This window comes from Monodelphis domestica, chromosome 6 (genome assembly GCF_027887165.1).
Source record: "Monodelphis domestica isolate mMonDom1 chromosome 6, mMonDom1.pri, whole genome shotgun sequence".
NCBI lineage: Eukaryota > Metazoa > Chordata > Mammalia > Didelphimorphia > Didelphidae > Monodelphis > Monodelphis domestica.
Genome location: NC_077232.1, coordinates 209341346 through 209364464, shown reverse-complemented (window position 1 = coordinate 209364464; position 23119 = coordinate 209341346). Strand labels below are relative to the sequence as shown.

At 34.4% G+C, this 23119-nt stretch overlaps 1 protein-coding gene across 3 annotated transcripts in view; it reads left to right on the top strand.

Annotated features, from left to right (window-relative positions):
• Positions 1–1161: 1161 nt before the first annotated feature.
• The window catches only part of LOC100021515 (probable ATP-dependent RNA helicase DDX60), a 145007-nt gene continuing 123049 nt past the window's right edge, over positions 1162–23119 (top strand). For 2 of the 3 annotated variants that reach the window (XM_007496144.2, XM_007496143.2), the window contains exons 1-4: positions 1163–1348; positions 11994–12063; positions 12415–12604; positions 13792–14133. In XM_007496144.2, coding sequence (XP_007496206.2) covers positions 1345–1348; positions 11994–12063; positions 12415–12604; positions 13792–14133 — 606 coding nt within the window. In that variant the 5' untranslated portion in view covers positions 1163–1344. Of the gene's footprint in view, positions 1349–11993; positions 12064–12414; positions 12605–13791; positions 14134–23119 lie in introns of all 3 variants that reach the window. The other variant, XM_007496145.2, reaches the window with a different exon arrangement.

Below are 23119 nucleotides of genomic sequence, written 5' to 3'. Positions count from 1 at the left end.
AATTCTTGTTGATGGCATATATGTGACAAAAATCACCTTAATTCTCCCCCCTAACCCTCAGTAAATTAGTAACCTATGTATTTTTCTGACTCCTATTTTTTAGAGCAATGAGTTTCCACATCTGTAATTTTTTATTGTTAATATTGATTTTTATTTTGAAATTTACAAACATGAAATAAAATGAACATTTTATCCCCACTATAAATTAGAAAAAGTATTGTATATGAAAAAAAGTTTTAATATGTAGAATTTGATTTTCTTGTTGAATAGAGGGCACTTTCCAAGCTGTTTTGCCTATTTCTGGACTCTGTTCTATTGTAGGTATTATTGCAATGCATCGAAGGACAGGTGTAGGTAGTCAATCCTATTGCAAGAACCCCTCTCCCTGCTATCATCATCTACCCTAGATAAAAACATCAGTAAACAAGATATTTGTAATTAAAGTACATAGACAATGAAAATAAATTCCCACATTGTCCATTTGCCAGAAGGAATTGTCTATTTTCCACATCTCTCATTGAGGAACTCTCCAACCTCACTGACCCGAAAGAAAAAAAAAAACAAAACGGGACTTAAATGTTCTAGTTTAAACTCTTGGTTTTACAGTTTAGAAAACTGAGCAGGATCAGGGAAGCAGAGCGATTTGTATGTATGTAAGTAGATAGTTTGAAGCAAAGCAGAGCCGCCCACCCAAATCTACCAATTTCGTTCTTGCTCCCTTCAGTCCTCTTCTATTCCTTCCACTTGCCAAAGGCGAATTTTTCTCTTCCCCCCGCCCTTTAGTTATCTGGACATCTGACCACCAAAGTCTTTTAAAAGGCTTTTCATCTCAAGCCTGCCTTTCATATAAAACCTCAGGGGCTATGGGTGACTTTTCTTTTCCTCTTTTGCTTCCTCTTTCTTCTGCTTCCTCCTCCCTTTCCCCACCCCCATCCCATCCCACCCCCCTTCCCCTCTCCTTTCATTTTTTACTTTTATTTGCTATTTTAGCCATTTCCTTCCCCCCCTCAAGTATTTCCTTTTATTTCGTTTAATACTTCCTTTAATCGTACTCTTCATTACCAGCCTAGTACTCGGGATACCAATATAGAGATAAGAAACAATGCTTCCTGTCCAGAAAACGAAACAAATTCTTTACAAGGAAACGAAACTGAAAATGATGGCTTCCCTGAGTGCAGCTAGATTAAGCCTTTGGAGGCGGAGTAACCTGACCAGTGTGATTTAGGAGTTTTCCACCCTGAAAGTCCACACTTTGAGAAGTGCTCGCTCTAGCAGTCCAGCTTATTTTCAGGCGCCAGGCTCTTATCCTGATCCCCAGGAGAACACGTTTAAGTCTCGGGAAGAATGGGCAAGTACATGCTTGGATTTAAAGGGACTGAAGGTGCTCTCAAGGGATGGCTGCCTTATTGATTGCCACAGATTCAGGGATAAAAGCCAAGAAAGAGAACAGAGAGCCGCTCACTTGGTTGGCCTTTAGAGGGCAGGAGGGCAGAAGGAGAGAGAGGGAGTCAGCCTAGTGCTAATTAAATCTCACAGACCTTGGTCAGTGCACCTCTGTTGGAAAGGAATTTTAGGATGCTCTAATCCGACATTTATTCTGTATATGAGAAAACGAGGGCAGAGTGGTGAAGTTCTGTGCCCAAGGTATTCCATAGACAATAAGTAGTAGAACTGGGATTAAAATCAAAGTTCCCCTCCAGAGCTCTCCACCACACTGCCTCAGTTTCTTCATTTCATCTATATATGTTTATTGGCAGAGATTGTAGAGGAGTTGGAATTACATGATCAATTTAGTTCCTAGTGCTATTATTCAATGATTTATAGGAGTGAGCAACATCTAATAAAGAAGATCGCAACTGGTCTAGGTTTAGAAGGAGACCTGGGGAGACGAGGGTGAGGTATAGAGAACTGCCTTTAGGAGTCTGGAAAGACAGGTTCAAACTCCAATTCTGAGAATTATTACCTATATGACTTTAAGGTAGTCACTTAACCATAGTTACCTTATCTGTTAAATAAAGGAGTTGAACTAAATGACCTACGAGATCTTTGGAAATATCACTTTCTAATACTTGTCTTTTTTTACCTTCTGCCCAGAACTGACCAAAGAAAGCTAGGACAAGTTTTTAAGGTAGAGGCAGCCTAGGGAGGGGTATTCTGGGCCTCAAGGGAGATTGTCACAGATCTCCAGCTGTTTTGTGACCTCAGAAGTCGTCCAGTCTAACTCATTTTGAAAGTGAGGAAACTGAGGTTCAGAGAATGAAAGAAAAGCACTTGTTAAGTATTTACTGTGTATTAAATATTATGCTAAGCATGATTGATAAATTCAAGATAGTCTCTGCCCTCAAGGGTATCAAATAGAAAAAAACGCAGATTAAATAGTCAAAATCACTCTTTAATCTAGGGAAAAGGGGTTAGCGCTAGTAGGTTGCAACAACAGAGCTGCTCCCTGAGACTGCACAGAGTCTGGATGCCCTGGATGACCACTGGGAGTGCCACGGACTCAGGATGGACTCTGAGGAACAAAAGAATTTGGGGAACTTCTATGCCATTTGTGGAGTCCGGGGACAAGGAAAGATGATTGACATCACTATAGCTACAAAGAAAGTGGGAGTGTTCAAACTACACTGACAGAATACAATCAAGCTTGGGAAAGGAATCATAGCTAGAGAACAGGGTGTAAGAGAAGGGGCTACTTACATTGGATACTGAAGGATGGTTCCCACTCAAGTTTAGATCTTCTTGGGAAAGGTTCTAATACTAAAGGGGAGATTACCTAAAACAAAGAGGGTCCTTAGCATATGCTTAGTCCCACCCAACCAGAATTGTCATTTCCCTGAGGGTCCCCACTCAGTCTGAAACTTCTAATTTGGGATTCCCTTCAGGGTAGATTCCCTTGGGAAAAGGGAACAAGTACAAGCTTTGGGGTCTCCAATCTACAAGCTAGTCCTGAAAATTGAGGTTCATCAGATCTCACTAGGTAACAAGTTTGGGATTCCTAGATCCCCTGTTGACAAGGGTAACACATTTAGAAGAGGAACACTTCTAGGGGACTGCTAGATAGGGAAGGATGTTACCATCTAGGAAATCATAAGAATGATCAGTAGAAGCACAGGCCAGTCAATTGTATTTCCAGAGGCAATAATAGTATTGCATGTTATATGACTTGTCCAACATCTCATATGTATTGAGCATCAGAGGTAAGATTTGATCATGGGTTCTCTGATTCCAGTCATTCTACAGGTACAGGCATTCTTTGAATGGGAACTGTGAGGAGAGGTGGTGGTCTGCTGAGAGGTAATTAAAAGATGCAACAATCACAGATTCTCAAATATGACCACAAAAAAGATGGAAGAGACAAAGATCACCAAACTCACAAAGAACATCTGATTGAAGAGATAAATGGTTCTGAACATTTAACAACTAGCAAATGAAAATAGCATCATATGATAAATGATAAATTCTATGATGCACAGCCATTAAATACAGATTCATTAATTGTTTATTATGTGCCAGGTGCTTTACTAAGCTTCAGGGATACAAAAAAGACAAAAACAAACAAACAAAAAACCAGTCCCTGTTCCCAAGGATTTCACTGTCTAATGGGGGAGAAAACATGAATGATTATATACAGACAACTTATATATAAGATAAATAGTAGATAATCAATAGGAGGAAGGCAGTAAAATTAAGAGGGATTGGAGAAGCCTTCCCAAACAAGGTAGATTTTATTAATTGTTTTTAAAGTTTTATTTAATTAATTAATTTAGAATATTTTCCCCTAGTTACATGATTCATGTTCTTTCCCTCCCTTCTTTCCACACCCTTCCCATAGACAACAAGCAGTTCCACTGGGTTTAACATGTGTCATTGATCAAGACCTATTCCCATATTATTAATATTTGCATTAGGGTGATCCTTTAGAATGTATGTCCCTAATGATTCCCATCAACCCTTGTGATCAAGCAGTTTTTTTTTCTTCTGTGTTTCTACTCCCACAGTTCTTTCTCTGGATGTGGATAGTGTTCTTTTTCATAAGTCTCTCACAATTGTCCTGGATCATTGCGTTGCTGCTAGTAGAGAAGTATATTACATTTTATTGTACTGCAGTGTATCAATCTCTGTATATAATGTTCTCCTGGTTTTGCTCCTTTCACTCTGCATCAATTCCTGGAGGTCTTTCCAGTCCCCATAGAATTCCTCCATTTTATTATTCCTTTTAGCACAATAGTATTCCATCGCCAACATATACTGCAATTTGTTCAGTCATTCCCCAATTGAAGGGCATCCTCTCATTTTCCAATTTTTTGCCACCACAAAGAGTGCAGCTATGGATATTTTTGTACAGGTCTTTTCCTTATTATCTCTTTGGGGTACAAACCCTGCAGTGCTAGAGCTGGATCAAAGGGCAGACAATCTTTTAGCATCCTTTTCCTTTGGGCAGAGTTCCAAATTGCTATCTAGAATGGTTGGATCAATTCACAACTCCACCAGCAATGAATTAATTCCCCAATCCAAACAAGGTAGATTTTAGATGGAATTTGAAGAATTACAGGAAAGTCAGGTAGGAGAAGAGAAGGAGAGAATTCCAGGAAGGACAGCCAATAAAAATTTCCAGAGTTGGGAGATAGTATGGAGAAATAGCCTAGAGGCCAGTGGGAATATAAGGGGATTGTAAACAAAAAGTGTCTGTGAGGGAAGTTAGGAGAAGCTTTGAACATCAAACAAAGGGTTTTACATTTGATCCTAGAAAGAGATAGGCAGCCACTAGAATTTTTGTGCAGGAGAAAGACATGTGCTTAGAAGATCACTTTGATAGCCAGTGGAGGATGCTCTGGGGTAGGAATAGACTTGAGTCTGGCAGACCCAGCAGTAGCCTATTGCTATAGTCCAGGTATGAATTGCTAAGGACTTTCACGGAAGTGATAGCAGTGTCAGAGGAGAGAAAGAGAAATAGGTGAGATAAACACAATGAATGCTACCTCAGTTGAAACTTCCTTATTGTGCCTCAGTTTTGTGTACTCAAATAATCTTGGGGTTATTTATCTGTGTATGTACTATATATCTCTGAGTAGAACGTATATCCCTGAGAGGAGGAAGTATTTAGGTTTTGTCTTTTCAGCCCTGGTGGTTAGAACTGGATAAATGTTTGTTGAGTTGAATCAAATAGAATAATAATTCAAAGAATCATTCAAACAGATTATGAATCATATATGAAAGAGACCTTAGAGAACATCTTGTACAACTGCCTCACTTTTAACTCCCTCATTTTACAGGTGAGAAAACAATATTCAAGAATCAATTTCTTGATTTTAAAAGGACTTGAATGGTTTTTTGTTTGTTTCTCTTCTTGAATGGGAAGAGTGGTAACATGAATTTTCTGTTGGTTTATCTTCTAATCATGTTACCCAGAAAGCTAGTTTAAAAAAAAATAATACTAGCATTATTAGTGTATATAACTTTTGTGTTGGCACAGGGAATTAGTGAGATGGACCTGGAGTCAGAAAGATCGAAATTCAAAACCAACCTCAGATATTTTCTGGATGTGTGATGCTGGGCAAGTAAATTAATTTCTGTCTTATTCAGTTTCCTCAACTTATAAACTAGGATAATGACAGCATCTACCTCCCAGGATGTTGTGAGGATAAAATGGTATAATATTTTTAAATCCCTTAGCATACACAATGCCTAACATTGAATGTGTGCTATACAAATGCTAGATATTATTATTATTATTATTATTTATATAACACTAATGGTTTGCAAAGTCTAATACATACTATTTATGCAACTAACTGGTATTTATAGAGTGCTTTAAAATGTGTAGAATACTTAGCAAATGTTATCTCATTTTGTTCTTGCAAAGACAATGTAGAGTAGGTGCCATTATTAGCCTCATTTTACAGATGAAGCAACTGAGGCTGAGGTTTATTGACTTGTTCAGAATGGCACATATAATATCTAAAGCAAAATTTGAACTCAATTGTACCAGTTCCAAATCACTCAACTGGAATTTCTTTATTTAACCCTTACTTATCTTTTAACATTTTCTATCTAGCATAGAACATATTAGACAAATAAGAAATTTCATGAATATTTAATAAATGTATAAATACATGAATGTGGTAAGGAGATTGTGCCTGCAGCTCAGGATTTCATGGTTATCTCAGGGTGTGACTGTGGTGATGGGTAGATTATGTGGATGAGTCACTAGAGAGTTGTAGGAGGAGAAGAAACTGTGATAATGAATGATTTGATTTAGCTACACCAGTATTGACACTGGGGTGTGGTGGACAAATTTAAGCTTAGTACTGACATCATAAAGGAGAAAAGAGAAGATAATAATATAAAGGCAGTAAGATCAATAGATGCCAAGGGTTTCATATTGAAAGATGAATAGAGACTAGGGGAACAGGTCCTCTTTTTCTTCCTCTGCAGACTCCTGCTGAATTAGAAAAAAAAAATAAACCTTTTGTGAGACCTCCATAGGAAAAAATAGTTCAAGTAGTTAGAAGAAAGTGGTGAAAAAAAGTTAACATAATAATAATATGTCTATAGTAGAATGGAGGTCATATATGGTACATTAGAAGAGATAGAAGAAGATAAAAGAGTGATATAGGATCACCAAGAGTGACACGAATATGAGAATTTTGATGATGGTAGCAGTGGGAACAGATTTGGAATTGGGGAGGGATTTTGTCCTCCTGGATACTGCTCTGTCCAATCAGAGCGGTGCTGAGAGTCATTTAGTTTTTCTCACCAGAACACCAAAGTGCTTGCTAAGCTCCTTATATTCTTTCCTTCTTAAGTCAAGTGGCAGCAGAAAGTAACAAATCCTTATGGGAAAAATTTACCTTTCTTCATCTCTAGGTGGTTCTGAAGGGCAATAATTATCAAGGAAACTTGGCCAATGAAGTCAGTTCTCTCACTCAGCTAAAGACTTCTCTCAGCTGATTGCTTCTTACTGTCAGCTGCTTGGGTAACTTTTTTTCAACCCCACTCTCTCCTGCTATTTCTTCTTTTCTTTTCATGTCTTTATTTCTTTTTTCTTCTTCTGATGATGATGTATTCCTTGCTTTTTAAATCCTCTTAAAATTAATTATTCTTCCATGCAGTTGTATCCCTCCCACTGCCCCTCTACAGAACAACAGCAACAAATATCAAACCAAAAAAGAAAAAAAAGAAAAAAGGAAAAACAAAATTCTGATAATAAAACTGAATAGTTGAGCAGATCAAATTTCTGTATTGGCTCTGAGTGAAAATATATGTTCCTTTTCTCTGTTTTATGTTGATCACTCTGGAAGGAAGTAAAAGCCATGATTCATCTCTAGTCTTCCTGACTGGTGTTTAGGCATTGCATTGATCAGTGAAATAGTTTTTCACAACTGTTTTTCTCCATGATATTGTCATTTTATTATTATTCTACTAGTTTTGTTCATTTTGCTCTGCATCAGTTCATGAAAGCCTTCTCAGTTTCCTCTGAAATTGCACATCTCATAATTTTTATCTTAGAGTAATATTCCAATACATTTGTATAATATGATTTCCTTAGCAATTTCCCTATGTGTAATTAAAATTTGCTCCCCAGAACTCTAAATCCCAGCTTTCCATGTTCTCTCTTATGTTATATGCTAACGTAGGGAGGATCTAAGTTTTGTGTATCTCTGCCCCTTGCTTTTTTTCCCTCTGATTGTGGTTTGTGGAGGTGGGGTGAGGTGAGAGACAGGAGTATTTTACTCAGGTGTTTTTTACTTAGGTTTTTACTTTTGTTCTATTTATTCCTTCTACTTAAAGTGATTATTAATAAACCTTATAAAATATAATACTTGGAGTTATTGATATTAATTTTAATCTTACACCTATAATAGGAGAACCTCTTAGTTTCCATTTTTTTTTGCTGTTTTGAAAAGTTGTTAAAATAAAAGACTTGCACCTGTAGAATCTTTTTTTTTTCTTTCTTTGATCTCTTTGGGTTACAGATGTATCAGTGGTATAGCTAGATCAAAACATTTGCCCCTTAGTAACTTTGTGGGCTTAAGTTCCAAATTACTTTGCAGAATGACTAGATCAATCCAAGTGCCTACCTACAGTATACTCATGTGCCTCTTTCTTTCATTCCCTTTATATTTATCACTTTCCTCTTTTTTTGTCATCTTAGCCATTCTGAGCCATGTGAAGAACCTCAAAATTAATCTGAATCTGCATTAGTGATTTTAAAGCATTTTATATAGTTTTTTATAGTTTGGATTTCTTCCTCCAAACACTGCCCATTTCCTTTGATGATTTATCTATTGAGAGTGCATCTTATTTTTAGAAATTTAAATTAATTCCTTATATATTTTGGATATGAATCCTTTATCAGTGAAACTTGTTGCAAAGACACCTTCCCCCATATGTTTCCCCTCTGATTTTAAAGTTCTTCTTGTTTTAACTATTGAATAACTTTATTGAGAGCCTCCGAAGCTTTCAGCTACTCACCTTTTCCTTAAAAAAAAAAAAGCCACAACTCCCTAAATTTCTCTTTTCAAAACAATAGTCCCCTTTAATCATACCTCATTCTCTAAATGTTTATGTCTTCTCTCTCTTTTAGATTGACTTTCTTGAGTCATAAAACACACACACAAATGCATATACACACATATAAATTAAGAGAGGTACCAATCATGCCTCAAATCTGGGGTGCTGAAATCTCCAAAAAGGTCTTCCATCTCTTTCATGTCTTGAAATTGGGTTTCATCAAACTTACATTTCTCTAATGTCTAGAGACTGATTGATTATTCCTGATTCTATTTTAAGTAAAGAACTAGGCCATTTATATTCACATCTTTAATACTTTCTGAGTTCTGATTCTGACTCTAGAAAAATATTTCTTTACCATTTCCCAGTAGACTTTTCACCTTGGAAGATCTGTCTCTTCTTCTAATTGGTCAGTTACATTTTTTAAAGAACTGTCCCTCACCTCTTTCAGGTTCCTTCTATGGGTTGTCTTCCTCCATTACAATGTCAGTTCCTTGAGGTCAGGGACTTTCTTTTTTGCTTCTATTTGTATTGTTATCACTTAGCACAATGCTAGCCATATGGAAAATACTTAATTTCGAGACTTGGTAGGCTTGTTGACTTATGTACCAAAATATTTCTCTGTCTCTTTATAACATTAAATTGTTTACATCCAAGTGAGGTAGTCCTCTACATTATTGATAGAAAGTTCTTGTTCTCACTTCTGTACTGCAGAGCACCAGCCCCCCCCCCCACCTAAATGTCCAAATTTCCTCTGAAAACTTTCTTTATTCACAAATGTAGCAAGAATTGCCCACCACATGTAGCATGCTGGTGTCATTGTGTGTCTTGAAGGGAGGTAGAATAGGTATCTCCAGGCTATTTCTTCCCCACCATTTTCCCAGGGAGGCTCTCATTTCAAGACCTTGGGAAATTTGGAGGTCACTCTGCTCTCCTCAGAGAGAGGATGTGATGGGCTAGAATTATATCTTTTTTCTCCCTTAAATATTATTAGTCTAGAGGATACAATTTTCAAGTTCAAGCTAAACTTCTGATCATAAGTTCTTCAATGAGGGAAGAAGGACCCTAAGCTTTATATCGAAGGCTTAACTTCCTTCCTATTAAACACCACTTATATAATGAATAAAGCAAAGAACTATGTTTATCTATGTCATCAGCAAAACACAAATCAGAGAAAGTGTACGTTGAATATGTACCAGACAATATAGGGTGAAGGGGGTGGTCTTCCACTGAGGGTGACATAGCAGAGAGAGAGAGAGAGACAGACAGACAGACAGAAAGACAGACATACTTCTAGGTATCTAAGTCTCCATTGGCAAGCTAGAGATAGGAACATGATGGAGATCACAAATTACTCTCATGTCAGATTCTTCCCAGAATTTCATTTTCTTTTCAGCCACCTAAAATAGGTTGGCATAGCATTGATCTCCTTCAGTAAGGAGAGTCTCATACCAATAGGTTTTCAGACTTGGATTACATATTTTTATCTGTGCTAACAATAAAACTAGTGGCAATGATTCAGCTGAAGTATTTATAACCCTAAAAGATGATGCTATTAAAATGCTGCACTAATTTTGTCAACAGATTTTTAAAAAGTCAACACTGACCACTAGATTAGAAAAGATTGATTTATGTCCTAATTTAAAGAAGGGCAATGCCAAAGAATGTTCAAATTACCAATTGATTGTATTCATTTCATATGCTAGACAAGTATGGTTTAAGATTCTTTAAACTAGGTTTCAGCAATATGTAAACTGTGGCTTACCAGAAAAGTAGGCTGCTTTTCCGAGGCAGAGGAACTAGAAAGCAAACTGTCAACATTGGTTGGATTATGGAGGAAGTAAGGAAGTTTCATAAAAAAAATCTAGTTCTGACTATACTAAGGCTTTGACTGTGTGGATCATAACAAAATGTGACAAGCCTTCAAAAAGATGGGAGTAATAAACCATCTTAATTGTTTCCTGAGTAAGCTGTATTCAGGTCAAGAAACAACAGCTAGAACCAAACATGGAACATGAAATTGATTTAAGATTGGGAAAGGCTTATGCATTTTGTTGCCCTATTTAATTTTTGGGCAGAGAAATTCTAGGCTGGATGAATCAAAAACTATAATTAAAGTTACCTGGAGAAAATTAAACTCGCTCAGATATGCAGACTGTATCACTCTGAGAGTAGAATGTGAAGAAGAATTAAGAAGTCTTTTGTTGAGGGTGAAAGAGGAGAGTATTAAAGCTGACTTGAAGCTTAACATAGGGGAAAAAGAAAATCTTGACAACCCATACCATCATCACTTACTGGCAAGCAGTGGGAGAAGAAATATAAATTGTTTCATATTTTATATTCTTGGATTATAAAGTCATTGCAGTTGGCAACTGTTGCCATGAAATTAAAAAAAATATACTTGCTTCTTGGAAGGAATACTATGGCAAATTAGACAGCATACTAAAAAGCAGAGGCATCACCTTGAAGAGAAAAGTCTGCATAGTCATAGCTATGTTTTGACTGTAAGAGTTGGCCTATAAGGAAAGCTAAACACCACAGAATTAATGCTTTCAAATTGTGGTTCTGAAGAAAACTTTTGCAAGCCCCTTGTATAGCAAGGAGTTAAATGAATTCATGCTATTCATTGGAAGGTAAAAGACTGAAGCTGAAGGTTACTTACTTTGACCACGAAATGAGAAGCCAGGACCCATTGGAAAAGACTCTGATGTTGAGAAAGATTGAAGACAAAAGGAGAAGGAAATGTTAGAGGATTATAGAGATTGATAATGCCATGGAAGCAAAAAATATGAACCCTGAATATGGAATATGAAAGATTTTGAGACACTGAAGGATAGAAGGATCTGGTATGGTATGACCCTTGTAGTCTTGAAGAGTCAAACACGACAGACAACAACAACACTCAGGAGATCTCAGAAATAAGATCATTTTAGACTTATTTGGGGAGAGAGAAAAAGAACATTTTCAGCTAGGGCAGGAGATTGCACTAAGTAGAGCCTCAAAAGAGAAGGATTCTGAAAAGCAGGGAGGAGGAGGGAGGGTGAGGATGAGTTGTTTGGAAAATCTTAATAGTTGTTTAGAAATCTTAATAATGATTTCTTCTAATATCCCTACTATTTTGTGTTTCAAGATTGTCATGTACAGCAACCATGTTTTGAGGTTCTGAAGAAATTTGTCCAACTTCATAGACAGTGTGGTTTCTTCCAGTGACAACTAAGATGGATGATTTGTAATCTATAATACTTCCGAAAATCATATCTCCTAATTGAAGGGACTTCAGAGATCTGAAAACCCAATGTTGAAAAGCAACATGGCTCTGTAGAAAACATGCTGACTCAAGAGTCAGATGATTCGGTTTAATTTTTACCTCTGGCTTTATCTCATTTCCTACTTACAACAGTGAAATGAATCAAAAACCATAGAAAGCCCATGCATTTCTTATTGTGCTTAACAGTAACTTTTTGCTTGTCTCTTTTCAGAGAAGAAAGGCCATGTGCAGATTTTGGAGAATATGTCAAAGTTGATTTTGGGTGAAATTGCAAAAGCCAAGTAAGTGCCTTTGGAGGAAAGGAGTCAATGTTTTTAAATAAGAACTTTGGCATTCTGTATATATCTTTCTGACTAAGGAGAGATGTGCAAAGACTGTCCTGATAGTGTTCTTAGAGAAGTTTGGTGGTGGTGGAATTCTCCTATGAGGATCACATGAAAGTATCCTGAGGTCCAGGAGGAATCATGAACTCATGAATAAAAAAGACTTCTGAATAACTTAAAAAAATCTTACCTTTTTTCTTAGAACTGAAACTAAGTAGCGATTGTAAGGCAGAAAAATGGTAAGGGAAAGGCAATTGTCATTAAGTGCTGAATAACTAAACTGATTATTATTTGTGATATTAATTCCAGCTATTCAAGTTTACTCAATGATTTTGTCGAATCTGAACTCTTCCTGATTGATGGAGATTCCTTACTTATCACCTGTCTAAATGATAAAAAATTGAAGACAGAACAAAATCTTCACTTCATCTACCTAGTTGAACGTTATCTTTTGGATTTAAAAAGTAAAGGAGGCCAATTTATTGTGGTTTTCTTTAAGGTAACATTTAAGTCTGTTAAAAATACACACATTATCCATGATGTATTGAGTTACTGCAATTGACATAGAACTCACTATGTTTCTGGCAGTTTAGATAATAATGCAATATAGTAAAAGAATGCTTGATTTTATGGCCCTGAGTTTCTGTCCTGGGTTGTCCACTAATTTCCCATGTGAAATCATCCAGATCACTAAACCATTCCAACCTCAGTTTTCTATCTGTCAAAAGTCCCCTTTCAGCTTTAAATCTAAGAACTTATAAACAATGAAACGGGATACACAAAAATATTGCAGAGAATGTGTGATAAGCTAGGGATGGGAACAAAAAGAAGGAGAAGGAGCTCATCTTTCCACCAACTGTGTTCTTGGCTCTGATCTTTCTCTTAACTTCTGATTCAGGAGGCATCAAGAGAGCAACTGCTATTGAGTTAGAAGTTGAGAAATGTAATTAGAATTAACTTAAAAATGACAAAGTCCTTGTATTTATGAGATTTACAAGAGTTAGTGATACAGACCATGACCGTGGACAAGAACAAGTTAGTAGATGCATCTTGAGATAAATCCTGACCTTCTGCTCCTCCTGCTGTTCCCACTTCTCACCATGCTCCTATATACTCCCCTTCAGCTTCCTTTTGTGTGTTGCCTTTTCCCATTAGATTGCAAAGTTCCTAAGGGTAGGGAATATTTGTGTCACTAGGGCTTGAGGCAAAGCATGGCCCTCAATAGCTATTTAATAAATGTTTTTCAAATGACTGACTGGCATGCAATTCAATTCAGTTCAGTTTAATTCAACTCAACAAGCAATTTTTTAAAAACCTCACCTTCCATATTAGAATCAATACTATGTATTGGTTCCAAGGCAGAAGAGTGGTAAGGGTTAAGCAAAGAGACTCAAGTGACTTTCCCAGGGTCATACAGCTAGGTAGTATCTGAGGCTAGATTTGAACCCAGGACCTCCCATCTCTAACCCTGGCTTTTAAGTCACTAAACCACCTATCTACCACCTCAACAAGCAATTTTTATGCAGTTATGTTCAAGATACAAAATGGCAGGAATGGGAATACAAATACAAGATAAACAAAAGTTAGTTTCTGTCCTCAAGTGGCTTCCATTCTGTAGGAAATGCTATTCTTTACCCGTGTGCAATGCCAATATTGTGACATAACCTTTTTTTGTTCTTCCTTTAGGATTTTGAACACTCATATTTTCAAATACCTCCACTTCTTCCATTAAGGACTGCATTGATTCTCCACCTTCAGCAAAATACTGATATTAATGTTCAAACTGAATTTTCAGGATGTTTTTCAGAAGAATGGAATTGTTTCTTGGAACAAAACTGTCCATATTTCCTGTTAATTTCAGATGAAGGAATAACTCAGCTCCAAACATTTCTTTTCTATTTTTTTATCATTCAGTCCTGGTACAAGAGGATCAGCATTGCCCTGACTTCAGGGCAGGAATCAGATATTATCAGAGTTTATGCATACTTTATGCTAAGCAGGTACAAGAACCAGCATTTTTTCAAAGAGGTACATTTCTTTAAAAATGTTTTATAGTTGCCTATTTGTTTTTCCTTCATAGTAAGTTGACAGTTTATAGAGCATTCCCTAGTGTATTATATGTCTTTTGAGAGAAGGGCATTTATTTCCTCATTGCGTTTCTGGTACCGAGATTGTTCATTGTGCATGTACATATTGTAAAAAAAAAAATTATCTAGCTTTTAGGAAAAAGTTCTAGAAACACTTTATTCTAAGGATCTCAAAATCCTTTAGTTTTCAAAATGCTTTAATTCAATCACCCCCGCCCCCATTCTTTGGAAGTAGTTTACGTAATTATAGAGCAGATGAACACAATGATTCAGAAATATTTAAATGAGAAATTACTAATCAGAAAGGTAGCATAATATTTACTCATATGGTACTGCTTAGCACAAAATAAGCAAAAGAGCCTTTTTGGCATGGGAAAGCTAATGGCATAATGAATAGTGTTGGGTCTGGAATCAGAGAGATTGGAGTTTGAATCCATTCTCAGATATTTACTAGCTGTGTGACTGACCAAATCACTTGAGCTCTGTTATTCTCAGTTTCCTCATCAGTAAAATGGGGATAATAATAGTACATATCTCCCAAGACTCTTGTGAAGATTATATGAGATAAGTGTAAAACATTTACCACAGGGCCTGGAACACAGTATATAAATATTAGCTATTATTATTGTTATTAATGAAATGGCCAACTCTGAGTGGGAGTCGGAAGAAAGGGCACTTCTTTTAATCTTTTAAAAACAAATATGTTCCTTCTGTCTTGAAATAAAAACCAAGTATCAGGTATAAGAGAGGTAAAGGCTAGACAACTGGGGTTAAATGACTTGCCTAAGGTTACCAACTAGGAACTATCTGAGGTCAAATTTGAACTTAAGACCTACTGTTGCTAGACCTGGCTTTCTATTACTAAGCTGTTAGTAAAGGTAATTCTGGATATCTGTAGTTTGGGGAATGGAAGAGACTGTCTTATCCAACAAAATGATCTCCCTGTCAAGAGTGAAAACATAGCGTAGAAGTCAATATCAGTTTAGAACATTAACTCATTAAGAAAACGTAACTCATGTGGATGGTGAGAACATATCAGCTACACCCAGTAAGATACACTGAGGATGAAAGGTTTGATTTGAGATCCAGTTAAGCCAAATGAAACCATATCTATTTATGTATTTTCAATTTAAATATTTAATTAGAAACTTAATATTGATCATGAATTAAAAAGAATTACATATATAATACATATAATTAATATAAATGTATAAAATATAATATTTTCAGCCATTTCCCCGTATCTTTGTCAGTATTATTTGTCCATTCCTTCCCCTAAATTATTTTTACTATATATAACATTCTTGTTCTTTTTTTAAAATTTATATTATTTCATAAAGATCCCTCTACATTTATTTTTATTCCTCATATTTTTTCTCTTTAATTGAACTCTATGGCATTCCATTCCATTAATGTTGGGATAGTAAATGATTCTAGATTTCATTAATATAGGCATCTTCTGGATGAGAAAACTCCCTATAACCATGGAGATCCACAACTTCTCTGAAACATAGAGCTTAAGAGAATTACCTAGCCCACTAGTATTTTGAATTTCTTGCCCAAAAACACAAAGTCAGTACCTGTCAGAGGTATGATATTTGAAGTCAGGTATTTCTGGATTCTAGGTAATTTTCTCTAAATACTACACTAGGCAATTTCTAACTCCCACCATGGTTTATGAACTATTTTCCTTAAAATATTTAAGGTATTGGTTAATTTTTAAAATATGATATTTAGGGTCAATTTTCAATTATCCAATTATTGAATCGATAGAGTATGCTTATTTTTGTAACTTCTACTCTGTGCTGACATTTCATTAGCAATGAATTAATGTGACTGGTTCTTTTTCTTTTTCTTCCAAGTTTTGTTGCCAGTTTGGTAAATATGAGAGCACATCAAAGTTTTTTTTTTTCTAATTTTCATTCCTGATTATTACATATTTGGAAAAAAAGTCAAATTATTAAGAAATTTTGAAAATAGTCACTTCATATCCTTTGACAATTGGTACATTAAGGGCTGAGGGTTGCTACCATTAGTTTTTTTTTTTAAGAAAATTTATTTTTTCAATTACATATAAAATAATAACTTACAACAATATTTTTTGATATTGTAAAATCCATTCTGTAGCTTTCCCTTCCTTCCTTCCTTCCAATCTCTCTCCCAGAGAAGGTAAGCAATTTTATCTGGATAAAAATATATTACTGCAAAACACTTCGGTATTGGTCATTGTTGTAAGAGATGAATCATATAAAACCCAAACTTCAAAAATAAAAACACCTAAACTACAACAAAACTAGTATCCTTTGATCTGCAAAGCAACTTTAATATTTTTTTTCTCTGGAGGTGGATAGCGTTCTTTGTCATAAATCCTTCAGTATTATCCTAAGTTATTGTATTGCTGAGAGTAACTAAATATTTCAAAGTAAGCAGTATTACTATTACTGTGTAAAATATTCTACTGGTTGTTTCACTCTCCATCAGTTCATGTATGTCTCTCCAGCTTTTTCTGAAATCATCTTTCTCATTATTTCTTATAAAAGAATAAAATTCCATCACCATCACATAACATTATTTGTTCAGCTGTTTCCCAATTTATGGACATCTAATTGCCAATTCTTTGCTCCCATCAGAAAAAGCTGTTATAAATATTTTTGTACAAGTAGGTCTTTGCCCCAATTTTTAAAATCTCTTTGGTACACAAATAATGATATTACAGGATCAAAGGGCTTTTAGACATAATTCCAAATTGTCCTTCAGAATGGATGGATAAGTTCGCAACTCCACTAACAATACATTAGTGTTTCAATTTTGCCTCATCTCCTCCAACATTTATTATCTTCCTTCACTATCATATTGGCCAATCTGGTGGATATTGGGTGGTACTTCGGAGTTATTTTAATTTGCATTTCTCTAATCAAGAATGATTTAGAACATTTTTGTATAATGATTGATAGCATTGATTTCTTCATTGGAAAGCCCCATGTTCTTATCCTTTGACCATATGTTAATTGGGAAAAGACCTATATTTTTTATCAATTTAACACAGTTTTTTGTATTTTCAAGGAATGAAACATTTAGCAGGGAAATTTGCTGTAAATTCTGCCCTATTCAGTTTGTTATTTCCCTTTTTCATCTGGTTATTTTTTTTTGTTCAAAACCTTTTAAATTTCATATAATCAGAAAAAAATAAATCAGAATCAGAATAAAATTCATATTATCATATTAAAATTCATATTATCATAAAATAAAATAATTTATTTTACCTTTTCTAATGTTCTCTATTCCTTGTTTGGTCATAATTCTTCCTTTCACTGTAGCTCTAATAGGTAAATTATTCTATGTTCCTCTAATTTTGTAATAGCATCACTCTTTAGGTCTAAATCATAAACTTATTTTAAATTTATTATGGTATGGAGTGTGAGATATTGGTCTAAAACTAGTTTCTGCCATTCACTCACTATTCTCTAGTTTTCTCAGCAGTATTTTTTGTCAAATAGTGAGTTATCATCCCCTAATCTGAAATTATTGGGTTTATCAAATGCTAGATTGCTAAGGTCATTTACCCCTGTATGGTGGCTATTCTCTGTCCCAATGATCCACCATTCTATTTCTTAGCCAGACAGTTTTGAATGATTAGAAATCTTGTACTGCTAGGTTACTTTCCTTCACTTTTTTTCCATTAATTCCCCTGATATTCTTGACCTTTTGTTCTTCCAGAACAGTGGTTCTCAACCTTTCTAATGCCATGACCCCGCAATACAGTTCCTCTTGTTGCAGTGACCCCAAACCAAAAAATTATTTTGGTGGCTACTTCAAAACTGTAATTTTGCTACAGTTATGATTTGGAATGTAAATACCTGATATGCATTATGTATTCTCATTGCTATAAATTGAGAGGCTGAGAACCACTGTTCTAGATGAATTTTTGTTATTATTTTTTTCTAGTTCCCTTAAATAGTTTTTGGCAGTTTGGTTGGTGTGGTGTTGAATAAGTAAAATAATTCAGGTAGAATTGTCATTTTTATTATATTAGATGAACCTACCCACATGCAATTAATGATCAGATAATTTACTCTCTTCTAACTCTCCTTTCTCTTTTCTCTCAATGAAATAATCTTTTTTATCCCTTGTTTTTTTTGTTGCATATCATGTCATTCTAATCAATTTATCCCCTCACTCCATGTCTAGATATATTCCTTCTAACTGCTCTAATAATGATACAAGATTTAAGAGATAAGATATCATTTTCCCACATATGAATATAAATAGCTTTTAACATAATTGAATCCCTTAAGTTTTCTCTTTCTTGTTTATCTGATTATGTTTCTCTTGAGTCTTGTATTTGGACATCATTTTTTTTTGTTTAGATCGGCTCTTTTCATCAGGATTGCTTGGAAATCTTATTTTTTATTAGATGACCCAAACCCCCAATACCTGAAAGAATATAATCAGTTTTTTTTCTGAGATGATCTTTGGTTGTAAACCTTTGCTTTCTAGAATTTCATAGTCCAAATCTCATTATCTTTTAATGTGTAAGTTGCTAAATGCTGTGTAATCCTGACTGTGACTCCATGGTTTTTTTAATTGTTTTTTTCTGTCTTCTTGAAACAGTTCCTCCTTGGTCTGGTAGCTCTTGAACTTGGCTATATTATTTCTGGGGAGTTGTCATTTGGGAATTTATTTCAGAAAGTATTGGGTGTATTTTTTGAATTTCTCTTATATCCTCTTCTACAAGACTTGCAGGATAGTTTCTTTGATAATTTCTTATAATATGATGTCTAGGCTTTTTCTTTTAAATTGCCTATTCTCGATCTATTTTCCAGGTCAATTTTTTTCAATAAGATATTTTATATTTTCTTCTTTTTTTCATCATTTTGATTTTGTTTTATTGTTTCTTGAAGTCTCATGAAATCATTAACTTCTATTTGTCCAATTCCAATCTTTAAAGAATTATTATATTCTGTGAGCTTTTGAACCTCCTTTTCCATTTGGTAAATTCTGTTTTTTAAGTATTCTATTTCCCCAAAACTGGGATCTTTGGGTTAATCAAATACTATCTTGCTGAGATAATTTATTCCTAATCTAATCCATAATTAGAAGTTGCTCCCCAAGGCTCTCTTTTCCAGCATCCCATTTGTGAATATACCCTAACATAATAACATAGGAAAGATATAAGTTTTGTGTAGCTCCTCCCTCTCTCTCTGCTCCCAGGAAGGTAGTTGTGGAGTTTGGGAAATAGGAGAATTTTACCCACATTTTTTTTTACTTAGACTTTCTAATTTTGTTCTTTTATTTTTTCTACTTCAAGTGATTATTAATAAACTTAAAAAATATAATACTTGGAGTTATTGGAGATTAATTTAAATTTTACACATTGATCCACCATTCTGTCTCTTAGCCAGTACCATATTGTTTCGATGACCACTGCTTTATAGTATAGTTTAAGATTTGGTATTCCTAAACTTCCATCCTTCACATTTTCTTTTCATTATTTCCTTTGATATTCTTGATCTTTTGTTTTTTCCAGATGAACTTTGTTATCATTTTTTCTAATTCTAGAAAAAAAAATGGTAGTTTGATAAGTGTGACACTGAATGAGTAGATTAATTTGGGTAGCATTGTCATTTTTATTATATTACCCTGTCCTACCCAGGAGCAATTAATGATTTCCCAATTATTTGGATCCAGTTTTAATTGTGTGAAAAGTGTTTTATAAATGTGTTTATCTAATTCCTGTGTTTATTTTGGCAAATAGATTGCTACATATTTTATAATGTCTAGAGTAATTTTAAATGGAATTTCTCTTTTTAACTCTTCCTGCTTAGGTTTATTGGAAATACATAGAAATGCTGATGATTTATGTGGGTTTATTTTGTACCCTGCAACTTTGCTAAAGTTGATTATTTTGACTGGCCTTTAATTTGATTTTCTATGATCCTTTAAGTATTCCATCATTATCATCTGCAAAGAGTGACAGTTTAGTTTCCTCATTGCCTACCTTAATCCCTAAAATTTCTTTTTCTTTTCTAATTGCTACAGCTAGCATTTCTAGTACAATATTAAATAATAGAGGTGATAATGGGCATCCTTGCTTCACTCCTTATGTTATTGGGAAAGTTTCTAACTTGTTCCCATTGCAGATGATACTTGCTAATGGTTTAAAATATACACTGTTTATTATTTTGAGGAAGGGTCCTTCTATTTCTATACTTTCCAGTGTTTTCAATAAGAATAGATGTTATATTTTGTTGAAGGCTTTTTCTGGATCTAATGAGATAATCATGTGATTTGGGTTGGTTTGAGTATTGATATGGTCCATTATGTGGATAGTTGTTTTTTTTTAATATTAAACCAATCTTGCATTACTGTTATAAGTGAATAATCCTCATGGTAACTTGCTGTAGTCTTTCCCCTAGTATTTTATTTAAGATTTCTGCATGTATGTTCATTAAGGAGATTGGTCTATAATTTTATTTCTCTGGTTTTGGTTTGCCTGGGTTTGGAATCAGTACCATATTTGTATCATAAAAATAATTTGGTAAGACTCCTTCTTTGCATATTTTGTCAAATAGTTTCTATTGTATTGGGATTAGTTCTTTAAATATTTAATAGAATTCACTTGTGAATCCATCCTTTTTCTTAAGAAGTTCCTTAATGGCTTGTTCATTTTTTTTTCTGAGATGGGATTATTTAAGTATTCTATTTTCTTTTTTGTTAATCAAGCTATTTATATTTTTGTAAATATTCACTTTTTTCACTTAAATTGTCATATTTATTGGCATATAATTGGACAAAATAATTATTAATCATTATCTTAATTTCCTCTTCATTCATCTTTGAAACTGTTAATTTGATTCTCTTCTTTCTTTTTTATTAGATTAAACAGTACTTTATTTTATTTGTTTTTTTAATTTAACAACTCTCAATGTTATTTATTAGTTCAATAATTCTTTGACTTCAAATTTATTAATTTATATTTGATTTTTAGAATTACCAAATTAGTTTTCAGCTGTGGATATTTAATTTTTTCTCTTTCTAAAATTTTAAGTTGCAAGCCCAATTCATTGATCTCCTCCTTCTCCATTTTGTTGATATAGGACTTAGGGATATAAAATTTCCTCTGAGTACAACTTTGGTTGTATCCCACTGATTTTGATATGTTGATTCCTCATTGTCATTCTCCTCAATTAAATCAGGAATTTTCCCTATGACTTGTTCTTTGACCCACCAAATTTTTCCTATGACTTGTTCTTTGACCCACCAAATTTTTCCTATGACTTGTTCTTTGACCCACCAGTTTTGAAGCATTAGATTATTGTTTCCAATTAATTTAAAATTCACCTCTTCATGAGCCCTTAGTAATTATGATTTTTATTGCATTACTATCTAAAAAATGCATTTGTTATTTCTCTTTTTCTACATTTATTTGCAATATTTCTATACCCTACTACATGGTCAAGTTTTGTATATGTGCTTCTGAAAAGAAGGTATTTTCCTTTTTATCCCTATTCAATTTTCTCCAGATATCTATTAACTCTAATTTTTCCCATATTTCATTCATTTCCTTTACTTCTTTCTTATTAATTTTTTGGTTTGTTTCATCTAGTTCTGATAGTGGATGGTTGAGTTCCCCACCTAGTATGATTTTATTCTCTATTTCCTCTTCAAAGTTCTTTAGTTTCTCCTTTAAAATTTTGGATACTATATCATTTGGTGCATATATATATATATATATATATATATATATATACACACACACACTGATATTGAGTACTGATATTTCTTAATTATTTATACTGCCTTTTATCAATATGTAATAATCTTTCTTATCTCTTTTAATCAAATCTATTTTTAATTTCACTTTGTCTGAGATCATAATTGCCTTCTCTGTCTCAGTTGCAGCCCAATAGATTGTGCTCTATAATCTTACCTTTACCCTGTTTATATCTACCTTCCTCAAGTGTGTTTCTTGTATACAACATATGATAGTATTCTGGTTTTCAATTCATTCTGCTATCTGCTTCCATTTTATGGATGAATTCATCCCATTCACATTCACATTCATGATCACCACCTGTGTATTCCCCATGATTTTCACTTTCTCCTTTAATCCTAATCTTGCTACTTTCCCTCTTATCCTCCTCTCCAGTGTTTTGCTTTTAGTCTATCTCCCCCTTTCCCCCTCCCTTGTATTACTCCCCTTCCCACCACTTCCCTTCTTATTCCCCTTTTACTATAGGGCTTTTTGAATGCCCCACAAGCTCTTCCTCCCTAGTATTACTTTTGCATCTCATATCATCTTCAATTTTTTTCATCCTTTTGATTTTATGATATCATGTCTTGGTGTCCTGTTAGGTCATTAGAGTCTAATTCCCCAATTCTAATTTTTAAAGACTGATTTTCTTGCATGGTCTTTTGGTTCTCTTTTCCCTTTTGGTCCATTCTTCCTTTCAAGTCATTCTTCTCTTCTTCTGAATTTTTTGCTTCATTTTCCAGCAGATCTATTGTGGCTTTTAATGCTTGTGCCTCTGTTTCCAGATGATCTATTTTGCTTTTCAGGATACTATTTTCCTTTTGCCATTTTTCTTCAATCAGTCTCATTTGATTTTTAAATTTCTATTAGAGTTCCTCCATAGCCTGCATATAATTCTCTGTTTATTTTGTGGTGTTGCTTGATGTTTCCTGAATCTTGTCCTTATCCACTGGTTCTGTTCTTCAGTATTTACTCTCAAAGTAGCTTTCCATTGTACCTTTGTACCTTTCCCCCCCTCTCTTAATTACTCATTTAATTTCCTTTTTCTTTTTCTTTTGCCCTAAGGACTATATAGACTTGCCTCTCTGTTGATTTACTGATCCAAAGTGTTTGAGCTTTTCTACCCTGAGGCCCCTTCTTCTCTTTTCTCAATTCTTTGTTGCTAAACTGGATT